Raw genomic sequence first — 16,928 nt, forward strand, 5'->3', positions numbered from 1 at the left:
ACTTAGGGATTCTGAAGGTGGGATATCTACGCTAGGGCCCTTGACTAGACTGTTACATCACTCGTCAAAACACAAGAAAATAAGATGTAAGCAAAAAGCAGAAACAACAGCAGCAACAGCACAAGACGACAAAAAGGTGTTAAGGTGACGACAGATGAAACACACATGAAGGACAAGCAGGTTCATAGCGTGAAACACAATTGCAGACAATGATTCAGTGCAAAGGAAGAAGAACAAAAAATACAGAAAAATTAATTAATGCATGCACTTCACATCACAATATGCTGGATAAAAATAACAACAATAAAGAGAAAAGACAGATTAGGGAATAAACACATCGTATCAGTTCTGGGATATTTCAGTTTTAATAAGAGGTGCACTTTCGCTGAAGAAGATATGTTTTCACTCGTGTGTTTGTTGATTTGCTGTCAACAAGACAAAATATATAATAAACCAATTTTCAAAAAACAGTGACGAGGGGCAGATTCTAAGCTTAGTTGGCCCTCACATTTGATGCTGCAACGTGGTTTGTTGTATAAGATTTGTAAGGGGGTGCGTATGTGTTTGGGCACTGCCTGCTTGTCTGGATACCCATGGTGGGTGCTCTCTTCCATGGTGAATGGGACTTTTCTGGCTAAAGCCCACCCTCTTGGCAGCTTCGCCCTCCCACTACCCACGATGCAGTACTAGTCGAGAGAATTACATGGTGCATGTGTTGATTGTGGTTGATATTTGAAGCAGTCAGGTGCTTCTGTGGGTGTTTCTTGGTAGCTTTTATGGGTTTGGCTTGAATTTTGGAAATATTGGGTAAAAGTGGGTCATGGGGTCATCACTGATTGTGGTTGGTGGTGGGGGAGTCCTGCTCGGCTGCGTGTCATGTCCCAGAGCTCATCCAAACATTAACAAATACATTTTAAAACTAATAGGAAAAAATAAAACAGCATAAACAAATAAAACTAAAAATACATTTTAAACATTTTTAAAAACTGAGGGTGTTTCATTGAAATCATTTTCAAAAGTCTGAAATACAGAATGTTTTGGTCCTTGACTGGGAGCATACACACCAATAAGTTCTTTTTCCATGTCATACATTGCAAAAACTCCACCAGACTTCAGGAGAAAAAAAAAAAAAAGAAAAAGAAAAAAAAAACTTAAAAAACAGTGATGAGGAGAAATTATTTGTGACACAAACCAAAGTGACACCACCCAAACAGTGAATGCCAAAAATTTAACTTCCCAAATGTTCCTCGTTTTTGTCTGTGTAGCATATTTTATTTTTGTTACACACACACACACACACACACACACACACACACACTTAGTCAGTAAAATAAATAAATAAATAAATAAATAAATCACATCTGGCCACCATCAGCCCCTCCCATTGAAGTAGAGAGAAACAACTTAACAGCTGAATGATTCCAGGTATCTGCGACTTCAGACAAACGATACCGACTTGTAAGATAAAAACAAATGAATTCATCTTGCAGTGAAATATAAGCAAAATATTCTTCTATCAAATCCAACAATATTTTAGTGCGACTGTTTAGTGTTTAAATAAAAATATAAGGTTAAGCCACAATGCAGCTTCACATAGTGTATCTTCTTCTCTGATCAAGCTTCACTTTCACATAAATGCAATAATGTATAAAATACAAAAAATTAATGACACGTAAATGTTTACCCACACTGAAGCAAGTTCTGGCTAATTAGAAGATATGTGCATACAAAGGCAACACATATTTGCAATGTCAACAGGTTTTCATTGACTTCTCAGTGCTGGTAGATTACTCAATGTTTGTACAGGCATTAACTTTAACTCGTGCTCTACTACTTAATGTTACAACACTCACCTAAGTGGTTTGTCCCCCCCTACAGGTGAAGTGGCAGTACTCCAACTCTTATGTCCACCCTCCTCTTTATCGCTCTTCTTCTTACGGAGTGGGGTCAGCACATAACTGCTGTGGTTGCTCTTGTTGGGCAGGTACTGGTTAAAGGGCATAGCGGTTCGCAGCTCGCTGATGGAGGTCCGTCGAGCCAACATATCATCCTTATGGATGTCTGGCATCCTCCTGTGTGGGGGCGCGTCGGACTCAGAGTCGCTGCCGTGGCCTGTTGAGGAGGGGAGGTAGGAAATGTTTAATTCCTAAATTGCACACATAATTCTAAAGCAAAAACTAGTAATGCATAATTGTTACACAATATGTGCATGTGTGATGCTGACAGTATAAACGCCATAATTTTCCTCTTAAGGACAGTTCACAGTTTGGTCAATAAAACTTGAGGCAGAATTTCTGTTGAATTAATACTCAATGAGATCCATAAATTTTATGCAGAACTGCTTTTGTTGATGTGCAATAATAACTGCAGATCTTATGTTATACTATGGGTACTGGGCTGTCAATATGTAGACCTAGGTTTGATTCTCTGTCGCCCTACCAGTCTGTGTCCTTGGACAAGATGATTCATGTGCATTGCCCCACTCCACCCATTGTAAAGGGTCCCGACTTTGGCTGGGGAAGGAACCTGTGATGGATTGGTGTCCCATCCAAGGAGAATCATAGACTCTTATCTGCTTCATATTATGGAATCCAGGGATAAGCACCAGCACCAGTGGGCCTCCGAATCTACATGGGATTACCTTCTGTGAGCAAGACCTCAAAATCCATGACCTGTCTAGCAAGTGACATTTGTGGGACATTACATAAGCAAAACAAAATTCATTAATTTATTCATTAATTCATACATTTTCTGCAGCTTATTCACATTTGGGGCGTAACAGTCAGTCTGCTCTGTGTCAGCCTGATCCCGTCAGAAGCTAAGCAGTGCAGAATCTGGTTAGTACTTGGATGGGAGACCTCTTCAGAACACCAGAGGCTGTGTGTGTTTCTCCAGGTAAAACTGGAGTTGCGTCAGGGAGGGCATCAGGCATAAAACCTGTGCCAACTACCGATACGGGTCTGGCTGTATCTGCTGTAGTGACCCCGCACAATACGGGAGCAGCCGAATGGACAACAACAACAACAACATTCACATTTGAGGTGTGGGGGAGCAGACTACTGTCAGCCAACTCTTCCTGGGGGATCCTGAGGCATTCCCAAGTAAGATGGGAAATGTAATGCCACAAGCAAGTCCTGGGTCTTCCCAGAAACAGCGCCAATCCATCTGTTGAGCTCACTCTCCATCTTACCCCCACTTGTGAACAAGACCATGAGATACCTGAACTCCTCTACTTGGGGCAATAGCTCTCTTCTACCCCAGATGGGACAATCTACCCTTTTCTGAGAGAGGACCATAGTCTCAGATTTGGAGGTGCTGAGTCTCATCCCAGTCACTTCACACTCAACCTCAGATCTGCTCAGTGGACATCAAAGGTCTGATGGATCCAACAGAACTGCATCATCTGCCAAAAGCAGAGTTGCAATTCTGAGGTCACCAAAGTGGACACCCTGCAGTCCTTGACTACACCTTGAAATTGATCAGATTAAATTAAGAAATTAGTTGTCTTAAACCTACTTCATGTCCATAGTGTAGGAGATTTATTCTTCATGCATGCAATGCTTGATTGTTCAAAGTTTTCAAAAACTCTTCTCCAAGATGTTCAGCATGTGTGCTACTGGAATTTCCCTCCTTTCCATTGGAGTACTCCATCCATGACCTACGGATTTATGAGTCAGTGCATATATAGACCCACAATATCAACCAGATCAAGTCTTTAAAATATGGATGCAGCCACAGGGTTTCTGTGAAAAACAGCTTCCAATTTGAACTTGTGAAACCCTCTTTTCTGAGTAGCAGATACCTTTGCTTTTATGTGGGCTCCAAGATTGACAGATCAAGGTCCAAAAGAGGCCTTGAGGCATTTAAGCATCTGACAATGAATGGTTCATGTTTTACTTTGCAATCTATTGGAAACATGAGAGCTCTAAGCGTCCAAATTGATCCATCCTTAAGGGGCAACATATGTCAATATGCTCTCTCTGCTTCCATATGGTAAAACAGAGGCACCATACAGCATTTATCACAAAGCCCTGCCGTACTGGATGTTTCACACAGCTATATATCAACACAAATATTCCTCAATCATTCTACAGGAAAGGTGTCCCATTTGAAATGGATTGGCAAAGCTGAAAACTGAGGACAGAATTATAAATGAAGAGTGAAGCTAAAATCTGAAGATGGAGAGACTTGCAAAATGAATGACAGACTCTTAGTGATATGAGATATGCAAGATTCATGCAATAACTCCCAATGAGAAAAGGTTGGGATATGGAAAATCCCCCCTCCCCCCCAAAAGAAAGAAGAAAGAACTAAAAAAACCAAACAGGAATGCGTGACTTCTATTTCATTGCAAACAGTATGAAGGTATTTCATGTTCTGTGGTCAGTGTCATTTCATTTGTTAATATACAAATTTTCCTGCATCTATGGTCTGTACACCCCCCCCCCCCCAAAAAAAAAAAAAAAAGTTGGAATGGGCAATTTATTCCAGATATGAGGACTAAATCATGACTTTTACAGTCAGGTTTTTTTGGAGGAGACAAGTAAAGGGAAGGAAGCGTGAACATTTCCAAGTTACTGAATATGTCTTGGTGGCATCGTGGCTTAGTGATTAGCACTGGTGCCTCCTGGAATCGCTTCCCACCAGGGGTCTCATGTACAAAGACTGGTGTGGACTTTCTACTCAAAGTTGGCGTAAGCACAAATACACTCAACAAAAATATAAACGCAACACTTGTGGTTTTGCTCCCATTTTGTACGAGGTGAACTCAAAGATCTAAAACTTTTTCCACATACACAATATCACCATTTCCCTCAAATATTGTTCACAAACCAGTCTAAATCTGTGATAGTGAGCACTTCTCCTTTGCTGAGATAATCCATCCCACCTCACAGATGTGCCATACCAAGATGCTGATTAGACACCATGATTAGTGCACAGGTGTGCCTTAGACTGCCCACAATAAAAGGCCACTTGCTGTTAGAGTGCTTAATGCTTATTGAGTGTTGTTAGAAGGAAAGGTGATGTAACACAGTGGTAAACATACCACTGTCCCACCTTTTTGAAATGTGTTGCAGGCATCCATTTGCACAAAAAGAATAAAGTTTATCAGTTTGAGCATTACATATTTTGTCTTTGTGGTGTATTCAATTGAACATAGGTTGAAGAGGATTTGCAAATCACTGTATTCTGTTTTCATTTACATTTCACACAATGTCCCAACTTCACTGGAATTGGAGTTGTATTTGTTTGATATAGGGCTTCATAGGAATCAAAGCATGGAACAAAAAAACTCCAATCATAAAATAATCAATGTCAATAATAAAGGTACACTACAACAATGTGGAAAAATCCCACATTAAACAGCTGATAATATATTAAAAAAGGTGAGTGATACTCTGGTGTGACATATATGCTTTTTTCCATCGTCAAGAAACATTCTTTGACAGGTACAACTTATACTTCTGAAAATACAGTGCTTATGGCCTCTGGAAATTGAGGGACTGGATAAAAATTAGTAAAACCTGGTAAATGCAATATTTGTTTGTGCAACTTCTTGAATTAAAGTCAACAGCAAGCACATGGTGACTGTTTCATATATATATATATATATATATATATATATATATATATATATATATATATATATATATACGAGGTCTGTCAATAAAGCAACGGTCCTTTTTATTTTTTTCAAAAACTACATGGATTTCATTCATATGTTTTTACGTCAGACATGCTTGAACCCTCGTGCGCATGCGTGAGTTTTTCCACGCCTGTCGGTGACGTCATTCGCCTGTGAGCACTCCTTGTGGGAGGAGTCGTCCAGCCCCTCGTCGGAATTCCTTTGTCTGAGAAGTTGCTGAGAGACTGGCGCGTTGTTTGATCAAATTTTTTTCTAAACCTGTGAGACACATCGAAGTGGACACGGTTCGAAAAATTAAGCTGGTTTTCAGTGAAAATTTTAACGGCTGATGAGAGATTTTGAGGTGATTCTGTCGCTTTAAGGACTTCCCACGGAGCGAGACGTCGCTCAGCGCTCTCAGCCGCCGTCGTCAGCCTGTTCAAGCTGAAAACCTCCACATTTCAGGCTCTATTGATCCAGGACGTCGTGAGAGAACAGAGAAGTTTCAGAAGAAGTCGGTTTCAGCATTTTATCCGGATATTCCACTGTTAAAGGAGATTTTTTTAATGAAAGACGTGCGGACGGGTCCGCGCGTCGGGACGCAGCCGACGCGGTGCGGCGGCACAGGAAAAACACCTCCGTGTTGATAACCATTTGTAAAATCCAGGCGGCTTTTGATGGCTTTCAGTGGAGTGAGTATATGAGAAATTGTTTAACAGCAGGACATGTTCCAACTTGTCCTTAAGGCTTTCAACAGAGGTGTTTTTCCTGTGGCGGACCCGTCCGCACATCTTTCATTAAATAAATCTCCTTTAACAGTGGAATATCCGGATAAAATGCTGAAACCGACTTCTTCTGAAACTTCTCTGTTCTCTCACGACGTCCTGGATCAATAGAGCCTAAAAAAAAATAAAAAGGACCGTTACTTTATTGACAGCCCTCGTATATATATAATGTATGTATAATGTATAATGTATATATATATATATACATAGTGCAAAGTGCATGTATAGTGCAGTGCAAAGTGCATGTTTTGCCTGCTGCAACCTCTTGCAGCAGGCAGGAATGAATTGTTTTTACACATTTCTTTAATAAAAGAATAATCAGATACAGAGCTTGGTAATTCTGAAGGTAACTGATAATGGGACATAGGACCCTGAAAGAGTAGGTGACAACAAAAAATGTGCACAATAATTACTAGAAATGATGAAATGTTGATGTTTAAAAAAATCCTGAACAATTAAAGTTGATGATAAGTGCGAAGGTGATGGATAAACTGCAGTTGTCTGAAGCCTGCGCTGTATTTCAGCCCTGTTCAGCCCTCAGCCGCGGCCATATTGTTGCTACATCATCACCAGAACGGCACCTGCTGATTCAAGCCCAAATCAATTGTAAACACGCCGGAGGTCGAGCTGATTTCGGCCAATTTTTTCAGCTTTTTTCTTTTAAGTTCAGTCTGGAGGATGATTTTTTTCTAGTGTGGAGTTTTTTTTGTTTAAGTCCAGTTTGAAGGTGTTTCTGAAACAGCTGTGGGGGACACAACATTTATGGTTTTGAGCCTTATTTAGATGACAATAAACTTTGGAGGAAAACCTTCAATGTGACAACAGTGATGGTATTGGCAGAGTTCAGAACACAGAATGGTGATTATAAAAAATATAAAAATAATCCAGGTGATTTCGGCATGGGAGGAGGTAATAACGTTTTTTGTGTGCTTTTTTAGTTTGCTCTTTGGTTGTAATCAACTGATAAAAAAACATAGTTTTACTATCAGAAAAAAGTGATGAAGTGTGGATGTTTTTATTTGTTGTTTTTGTTCTTTAGAAACAATTTCAAATCTAAAAAAAAATCAGCTATTTTTTAGCAGCTATTTCCTTGTTGAATACATTTAATGTACTGTACATTAGTAGCATAACACGTTATTAGTAAATATTAAAACAATTCACAGAAGGAGTAAATAATGACTTACCTGTCCGTTTCAGTGAGATTATCTTTAAAATTGCCAAACTTTACAAAACAACATCTCAACATAATTTAATTCCTTCTGTCTTGGCTGAGAAAAGTCTGTTTGTCATGGTGCCAGGTTCCAACGCCAGTTGTAATCTGTTATTGCGGCTGATAGATCAGTTTCTTTCTGTTAACGAGGGGCTGCAAAAAACTGCAATTCTGTCGGCAAAAATTAACCACCCTGACACCGAAAACACGGTGCACCACATGGTGGAAACGGGATTGTCAGTAAACTGTAAATATCCATAAATTAATCCATAAATTAATGGAGCTATTAAGATAATGGTTCCGGAGCTGACACCACTTCCTTCTCCTTTTTGTCCAATGTCGGCACCGCCGGGAAGTTCCTGGGTTTTAGTGGCCCGCAGTTCAAAATCCGAATATTTATCTCTTCAAGGACTGCGCACCAGGAAAGGATACATTTCAAACTGTTGTTTAATTTTAGTCTTAAATATTCATGAAAACATGTCATTACATGTCACCTACACTTTAACACACTGTATAACATGGTTTCAGAATGAAGAATTTCCATGTCCATACTTTGATACTAAGATGTCTGTCTAAATGCAGATTAAAATCAGAATAACAACATTCCAGTAAGTCAAGCCTCAGAAAACATAGTTCCAAAGACTGCAGATATCTTATTCTGCAGCAACAGACGGTAAATTATGTCATGACACATGGTAGTATTGCAGTGTCAACAAGATATACAATAACTTACTGAACTGAAAGACACAACACTGTCTTTGTGTTTTGTACAATGTCACATTAATGCAGCAAGTCCTGGCTCTGAATCGTGCTTAAAAAGTTAACCTTTTGTGACATTATTACTTACTTATTTTGCTATAAATGTATTTATTTATTTTTCTGCACTAAAATAGTTAATCTGCTGCTGCAGCAAGTGGTAAGAGTAGAAAAGTTTAAAATTTTGATAGCACATACTGCCCGGGCGTGTGCCTGGCACTCTCATATCTGGTGGTGGCAACCTTTTATGTCATCACCTGGTTGAAAACAATAGAAGATCTGGTTTACTGTCTGCTGCATATGGGCTACATGTGAATGCAACATTAATGATACCCAGATATGTAGACTCAAATGTGAAGCTAGCTTACAAAAATATTACCATATTTCCTGGAGTATAGGTCAGGTTTTTTGGTTTGTTTTGTTATTTACTTATTTATTACTAGTTTGGGAGGTCCTGCAGCTTGAATACCACCCCCCCCCCCCCCCCCCCCAAAAAAATGCAATAGATAGGATTATTATTTTTGGTATTATCATCGATAATACAAGGTCCATGTCCAATACGATGACAAGGTCCTCATCCTTGCCGACTTCAATGCCAGAGTAGGCCAAGTCTCACAAACCTGGAAAGGGTGTCTTGGGAAACATGGTGTTGGAAACTGCAATGACAATGCACGCTTACTGTTAGAGTTTTGTGCAGAACAGCAGTTCACCATCACTAACACATTTTTCAACAAAAGAACAGTCTGAAGACAACTTGGATGCATTCTCGGTCCAAACACTGGCACCTCATAGATTACATTCTAGTGCGCCAGAGAGACCTAAAAGATGTCTTGCACACCAGAGTGATGCCTAGTGCAGAGTGTCACACTGACCACCATCTCGCTCACTGCAAACACAGTCTCCACTTCAAACCCAAAGTGAAAAGAAGAGGTGCTCCATGCAAGAAACTCAAGGTCAACAGTTTGCAGTCAGCTGAACTGAAAGCAGACTTCCAGGCAAATTTACAGTCTAGGCTTGGGGATCACAGCTGTCCAACAAATCCCTCCCCTGAAGAGATTTGGGAATACTTGAAAAACCTCTATTCTGCAGTCTTCTTCTGAAGTTATTGGGTTCTCTACCAAGAAGAACAGAGACTGGTTTGACAAGAACAACCAGGAGATACAGGAACTGCTGGCGAAGACGAGATCCACACACCAGGCCCATCTAGCTCAACCGTCTTGTCCTGTGAGGAAAGCCACCTTCCGCTGGTCATGCAGCAATATGCAGCACAAGCTTCGTGAGATCCAGAATGAGCGGTGGAGCAACTTCACAGAGAGAACTTGTGACTACAGAGGGTTTTACAAGGTATAAAGGCAGTGTATGCTGCTTCTTGCCAGGTTCAGTGTCCTTTGCGCAGCACAGACGGTCAAATGCTTCTCAATCTTGAGCCACTGGTCGGAACATTTTCAGATGCTCTTCGGCATTGACCGCTCAGTCCAAGACACAGCAATTCTTCACATCGCCCAGAAACCAGTGAAGACTGAACTAGATGCCATCGACTCTTGTAGAGATCACAAAGGCCATAGAACACCTGAGGATGGGCAAGGCAGCAGGAGTTGATGAAATCCCTCCAGAGATCTGGAAGCATGGGGACCCAGTGTTACACGCCAAACTCATTGAGCTCTTCAACTGTTGCTGGGAGCAGGGCAAGCTACCTCAGGATCTCCGAGACACAGTTATCATCACACTATACAAAAACAAGGGAGTGAAGTCTGACTGTTCCAATTACTGTGGGATTACCCTGCTATCCATCACAGGCAAGATCCTACCCAGGGTGTTGCTGAACACACTGATACCCACCACTGCAGAAGAACACCTCCCAGAGAGCCAGTCTGGCTTCAGAGCCAACAGAGGCACTACTGAAATGGTATTCGTTCTCCGTCAGCTCCAGGAGAAGTGTGGAAGCAGAACAAGGGTCTCTATGTCATGTTTGTCAACTTGACCAAAGCATTTGACACTGTGCAGGAAAGGTCTGTGGCAGATCTTGGAACGACTAGGCTGTCCTTCAAAGTTCATCAGCATGGTCATCCAGCTGCATGAAGACCAGCATGGCCAAGTCAGGCACAGCAACACCTCTTTGAGCCATTTCCAATTTCAAACGGTGTCAAGCAGGGCGGTGTCCTCGCGCCAACACTTTTGTCCATCTTCTTCAGCATGATGCTCCAGCAGGCCCTTGAAGACCTTACTGACGACGACGGCATCTACAGCTGTTATCGCACTGACGGCAGCCTGTCTAACCTGAGGCGACTACAGGCCTGCACAAAGACGATGGAGCAACTAATCTGAGAGCTGCTTTTCGTCGACGATGCGGCCCTTCTTGCCCACATGGAGTTGGCCCTGCAGCGTATCACATCATGCTTCGCAGTGGCCGCACAGCTCTTCAGTCTGGAAATCAACCTGAAGAAGACAGAAGTACATCAGCCTGCAGTCCAGGAGGAGCATCATGCTCCTCACTGTTGTGAAAGTGTTGGAACACGGACCCACAACAGGGGGCGCAATGAACGGACAATGGAGAAAGTAAATAACAAGATTTACTACTGAACAAGCAAGAGTAATACAACAAACACAATTTAGGGTCGAATCCGCTGGTGTCGTGTGGGCAGGCTCGAAGGTAGGAGACGTCCGTCTCAGTCGAACCGGAACCACCCAGATCTCCTCTGCCACCGAACCCTGGAAATACTGGAACCGCCAAGTCCCGACTTCCCAGGTGGCCACTGCCTCCGCTCGTCGGATCCGGTACTGCTGGCAGGAGAGAGCAACAACACACAGGAGTGGATGAACGCACCCAGTTACAGAGAGGGGAGAAGCCGTCTCCACCTCTTGACAAAGTTCAGCAGGAAGGTGAGTACTTATCCAAGGAATAAGGTTCTTAGTAGTCACCAGTCCTGAAAAACAGTTTTGACAGTCTTAAGTAATAATGCAAAGTATACCTGCAGAGAATACTACCTTGGTCTTAGGTGATATCTCGGCACTGAGGTGGAGACGCCGTCCTCCTGATATACCTCGGTGCTGAGTGGAAACAGCTGTGTTTGGTGATGGGTGACAGCTGTCACCCAGATTACTCCCATGATGCGGCAGCGCCCTCTGGTGCCTGGAGCCCGCACTCCAGGCAGGGCGCCCTCTGGTGGTGGTGGGCCAGCAGTACCTCCTCTTCAGCGGCCCACACAACACCTCACATTACCATCGGCCAGTCAAAGCTGAAACCAGTCCACCAGTTCAGCTATCTGGGATGCACCATGACATCTGATCCCAAGACCAACAAGGAAATCAACTGTAGACTAGCAAAAGCAAACAGTGCATTTAGAACATTCTACAAGCGAGTCTGGAACAACAAATATCTGAAGAAAGCCACCAAAATCGGTGTGTACCGAGCAGTCGTTCTGACCACACTCCTGTACGGCTCCGAGTCCTGGGTCCTTTACCATCACCACCTGCGACTACTTGAGCGCTTCCATCAGCGCTGCCTCCATTCCATCCTCAGCATCCACTGGAGCAACTTCATCACCAACAATGAAGTGCTGGAGCAAGCGGAGGCTAGCAGTATAGAGGTGATGCTACTGAAGTCCCAGCTCTGCTGGGCAGGTCATGTCTACAGGATGGAGGATCATCTCCTGCCCAAGATTGTTCTATATGGAGAGCTCTCCATGGAGAACTGCCCACTGGCCACCGCAACAGAGGGGCACCTAAGAAATGCTATAAAGACTGCTTAAAGATGTCCACTGTTGCCTGCAACATTGAGCTCTACCAGTGGTCCAGCATTGCTGCTGACCATCAGGCCTGGCGGCATACCATCCATCCATCAGGCCGTCTCCTCCTTCGAGTACTCCCATAGGACTAACCTTGAGGAAAAGAGGAGGAAGAGGAAAGCTCACCAGGTCACAAGATCACTAGCTCTTCAAGATCAGACCCTTGCTTGCAGCCACTGTGGTCGAGTCTGCCTGTCATGCATTGGACTCATGAGTCACCAACAAGCCTGTATCCGATGTGGATAGTCCCCTCCTTACTAATCTTTGTTCATGAAGTTAAGCCATGATCATCATCATCATGAACAACAACAGTAATAACAATAATAATCCTAATAATAATAATATATATATATAAGGTTTTCCAATGCTGTGGGTCAGTTATTACGCAGTAAAATCACCAGTGTAAAGCTAAAACTGACAATGTTGAATTAACACTGCCAGTGTACATATGGTCCTACTCTAGTCAGAATAGGACCATATGTTTACTGTTAGTGTTAATTTAACACTGGTCATTTTACTGTGAAGTGTTCCTCTGCATCAAATAAAATTTCATTTCAGATTTATTTGTACATCTTGCTTATTTTAGGAATGTAGAACTCATTTTGGCACAAACCACAAGCTGAGGGCTTCCTACAATAATCCACTGTTCAGTTCTCCTTCCATGTCCGTTGTCCAAACTGCATCAAGTAACATCCAATGTGTTGTCCATTGCATGTTTATTTTTCCCTTTCATTTATTTTTGGAATTTACAAACCCATATGTTGAGTAACAGCACACACTGTGGTGTGCACATGTGCGAAACAGAGCTCTTGTCCATTGTTAAACTTGCCCACTGGGGGTTCCACACACACACAAAGACAAGTGTGACATATACTCCAGTGGGATTTACAGTCTGGACAAATCAGTAATCGTTTTTATAGAGGCGGGGATGGACTGGTTGTGCGCATGCCTGGTTGCCATCCAGGACACAAGGCAGTTCTGTACTGGAGGATGCAGCATCTGCATATGGTCCCAGACCTTATCTGAGCTGATGGTCAATATAATGATGATAATATTTGATTGCAATGTGAAACAAGGTAGTTTTGGTTGTTAAAAACATCATGTGTCACGGTCAACTGTCTTGTGTCACATCAAAAACTCCCAAAGCCTTTCTTTGTCTCACAAATCATATCAAGCCGTTTCATTTCTGTGTCGTCAATCATCTGATGCTACACATCACAAGCCATGAAAAGGCCGTTGCCCAGGACAATAAGTGCAGACACACTTATGTGTGGACGTTGGTGGTAAACAGAAAATGCTGAAAGACGTCAGAAGCATAATGAGGTGAAGCTCAGTCAAACAATCAATCAATCAATCAATTTTATTTATACAGCGCCAAATTACAACAAACAGTTGCCCCAAGGCGCTTTATATTGTAAGGCAAGGCCATACAATAATTACGTAAAAACCCCAACGGTCAAAACGACCCCCTGTGAGCAAGCACTTGGCGACAGTGGGAAGGAAAAACTCCCTTTTAACAGGAAGAAACCTCCAGCAGAACCAGGCTCAGGGAGGGGCAGTCTTCTGCTGGGACTGGTTGGGGCTGAGGGAGAGAACCAGGAAAAAGACATGCTGTGGAGGGGAGCAGAGATCAATCACTAATGATTAAATGCAGAGTGGTGCATACAGAGCAAAAGGAGAAAGAAACACTCAGTGCATCATGGGAACCCCCCAGCAGTCTAAGTCTATAGCAGCATAACTAAGGGATGGTTCAGGGTCACCTGATCCAGCCCTAACTATAAGCTTTAGCAAAAAGGAAAGTTTTAAGCCTAATCTTAAAAGTAGAGAGGGTGTCTGTCTCGCTGAACTGAATTGGGAGCTGGTTCCACAGGAGAGGAGCCTGAAAGCTGAAGGCTCTGCCTCCCATTCTACTCTTACAAACCCTAGGAACTACAAGTAAGCCTGCAGTCTGAGAGCGAAGCACTCTATTGGGGTGATATGGTACTATGAGGTTCCTAAGATAAGATGGGACCTGATTATTCAAAACCTTATAAGTAAGAAGAAGAATTTTAAATTCTATTCTAGAATTAACAGGAAGCCAATGAAGAGAGGCCAATATGGGTGAGATATGCTCTCTCCTTCTAGTCCCCGTCAGTACTCTAGCTGCAGCATTTTGAATTAACTGAAGGCTTTTCAGGGAACTTTTAGGACAACCTGATAATAATGAATTACAATAGTCCAGCCTAGAGGAAATAAATGCATGAATTAGTTTTTCAGCATCACTCTGAGACAAGACCTTTCTAATTTTAGAGATATTGCGTAAATGCAAAAAAGCAGTCTTACATATTTGTTTAATATGCGCATTGAATGACATATCCTGATCAAAAATGACTCCAAGATTTCTCACAGTATTACTAGAGGTCAGGGTAATGCCATCCAGAGTAAGGATCTGGTTAGACACCATGTTTCTAAGATTTGTGGGGCCAAGTACAATAACTTCAGTTTTATCTGAGTTTAAAAGCAGGAAATTAGAGGGCATCCATGTCTTTATGTCTGTAAGACAATTCTGCAGTTTAGCTAATTGGTGTGTGTCCTCTGGCTTCATGGATAGATAAAGCTGGATATCATCTGCGTAACAATGAAAATTTAAGCAATGCCGTCTAATAATACTGCCTAAGGGAAGCATGTATAAAGTGAATAAAATTGGTCCTAGCACAGAACCTTGTGGAACTCCATAATTAACCTTAGTCTGTGAAGAAGATTCCCCATTTACATGAACAAATTGTAATCTATTAGATAAATATGAATCAAACCACCGCAGCGCAGTGCCTTTAATACCTATGGCATGCTCTAATCTCTGTAATAAAATTTTATGGTCAACAGTATCAAAAGCAGCACTGAGGTCTAACAGAACAAGCACAGAGATGAGTCCACTGTCTGAGGCCATAAGAAGATCATTTGTAACCTTCACTAATGCTGTTTCTGTACTATGATGAATTCTAAAACCTGACTGAAACTCTTAAAATAGACCATTCCTCTGCAGATGATCAGTTAGCTGTTTTACAACTACCCTTTCAAGAATTTTTGAGAAAAAAGGAAGGTTGGAGATTGGCTTATAATTAGCTAAGATAGCTGGGTCAAGTGATGGCTTTTTAAGTAATGGTTTAATTACTGCCACCTTAAAAGCCTGTGGTACATAGCCAACTAATAAAGATAGATTGATCATATTTAAGATCGAAGCATTAAATAATGGTAGGGCTTCCTTGAGCAGCCTGGTAGGAATGGGGTCTAATAGACATGTTGATGGTTTGGATGAAGTAACTAATGAAAATAACTCAGACAGAACAATCGGAGAGAGAGTCTAGCCAAATACCAGCATTACTGAAGGTAGCCAAACATTTGGGATGGTTATGAATAATTTTCTCTAATAGTTAACATTTTATTAGCAAAGAAAGTCATGAAGTCATTACTAGTTAAAGTTAAAGGAATACTCGGCTCAATAGAGCTCTGACTCTTTGTCAGCCTGGCTACAGTGCTGAAAAGAAACCTGGGGTTGTTCTTATTTTCTTCAATTAGTGATGAGTAGTAAGATGTCCTAGCTTTACGGAGGGCTTTTTTATAGAGCAACAGACTCTTTTTCCAGGCTAAGTGAAGATCTTCTAAATTAGTGAGACGCCATTTCCTCTCCAACTTACGGGTTATCTGCTTTAAGCTGCGAGTTTGTGAGTTATACCACAGAGTCAGGCACTTCTGATTTAAAGCTCTCTTTTTCAGAGGAGCTACAGCATCCAAAGTTGTCTTCAATGAGGATGTAAAACTATTGACAAGATACTCTATCTCACTTACAGAGTTTAGGTAGCTACTCTGCAATGTGTTGGTATATGGCATTAGAGAACATAAAGAAGGAATCATATCCTTAAACCTAGTTACAGTGCTTTCTGAAAGACTTCTAGTGTAATGAAACTTATTCCCCACTGCTGGGTAGTCCATCAGAGTAAATGTAAATGTTATTAAGAAATGATCAGACAGAAGGGAGTTTTCAGGGAATACTGTTAAGTCTTCAATTTCCATACCATAAGTCAGAACAAGATCTAAGATATGATTAAAGCGGTGGGTGGACTCATTTACATTTTGAGCAAAGCCAGTTGAGTCTAATAATAGATTAAATGCAGTGTTGAGGCTGTCATTCTCAGCATCTGTGTGGATGTTAAAATCGCCCACTATAATTATCTTATCTGAGCTAAGCACTAAGTCAGACAAAAGGTCTGAAAATTCACAGAGAAACTCACAGTAACGACCAGGTGGACGATAGATAATAACAAATAAAACTGTTTTTTGGGACTTCCAATTTGGATGGACAAGACTAAGAGTCAAGCTTTCAAATGAATTAAAGCTCTGTCTGGGTTTTTGATTAATTAATAAGCTGGAATGGAAGATTGCTGCTAATCCTCCGCCTCGGCCCGTGCTACGAGCATTCTGGCAGTTAGTATGACTCGGGGGTGTTGACTCATTTAAACTAACATATTCATCCTGCTGTAACCAGGTTTCTGTAAGGCAGAATAAATCAATATGTTGATCAATTATTATATCATTTACTAACAGGGACTTAGAAGAGAGAGACCTAATGTTTAATAGACCACATTTAACTGTTTTAGTCTGTGGTGCAGTTGAAGGTGCTATATTATTTTTTCTTTTTGAATTTTTATGCTTAAATAGATTTTTGCTGGTTATTGGTGGTCTGGGAGCAGGCACCGTCTCTACGGGGATGGAGTAATGAGGGGATGGCA

At 41.7% G+C, this 16,928-nt stretch overlaps 1 protein-coding gene and 1 long non-coding RNA gene across 3 annotated transcripts in view; both read right to left on the reverse strand.

Annotated features, from left to right (window-relative positions):
• LOC117520805 (LIM and calponin homology domains-containing protein 1-like) overlaps window positions 1-16,928 on the reverse strand; it is a 153,916-nt gene that overhangs the window by 49,910 nt on the left and 87,078 nt on the right. For both annotated transcript variants that reach the window (XM_034182140.1, XM_034182139.1), the window contains exon 8: window positions 1,854-2,112. In XM_034182140.1, coding sequence (XP_034038031.1) covers window positions 1,854-2,112 — 259 coding nt within the window. The remainder of the gene's footprint in view (window positions 1-1,853; window positions 2,113-16,928) is intronic.
• On the reverse strand, window positions 3,191-13,335 carry LOC117520806. The gene is made up of 3 exons (XR_004563770.1): window positions 13,325-13,335; window positions 5,287-5,293; window positions 3,191-3,334 (listed from the first exon to the last, which is right to left on the reverse strand). It is a non-coding gene; the product is annotated as an uncharacterized LOC117520806 (long non-coding RNA).

Source organism: Thalassophryne amazonica, chromosome 11 (assembly GCF_902500255.1).
Source record: "Thalassophryne amazonica chromosome 11, fThaAma1.1, whole genome shotgun sequence".
Classification (NCBI taxonomy): domain Eukaryota; kingdom Metazoa; phylum Chordata; class Actinopteri; order Batrachoidiformes; family Batrachoididae; genus Thalassophryne; species Thalassophryne amazonica.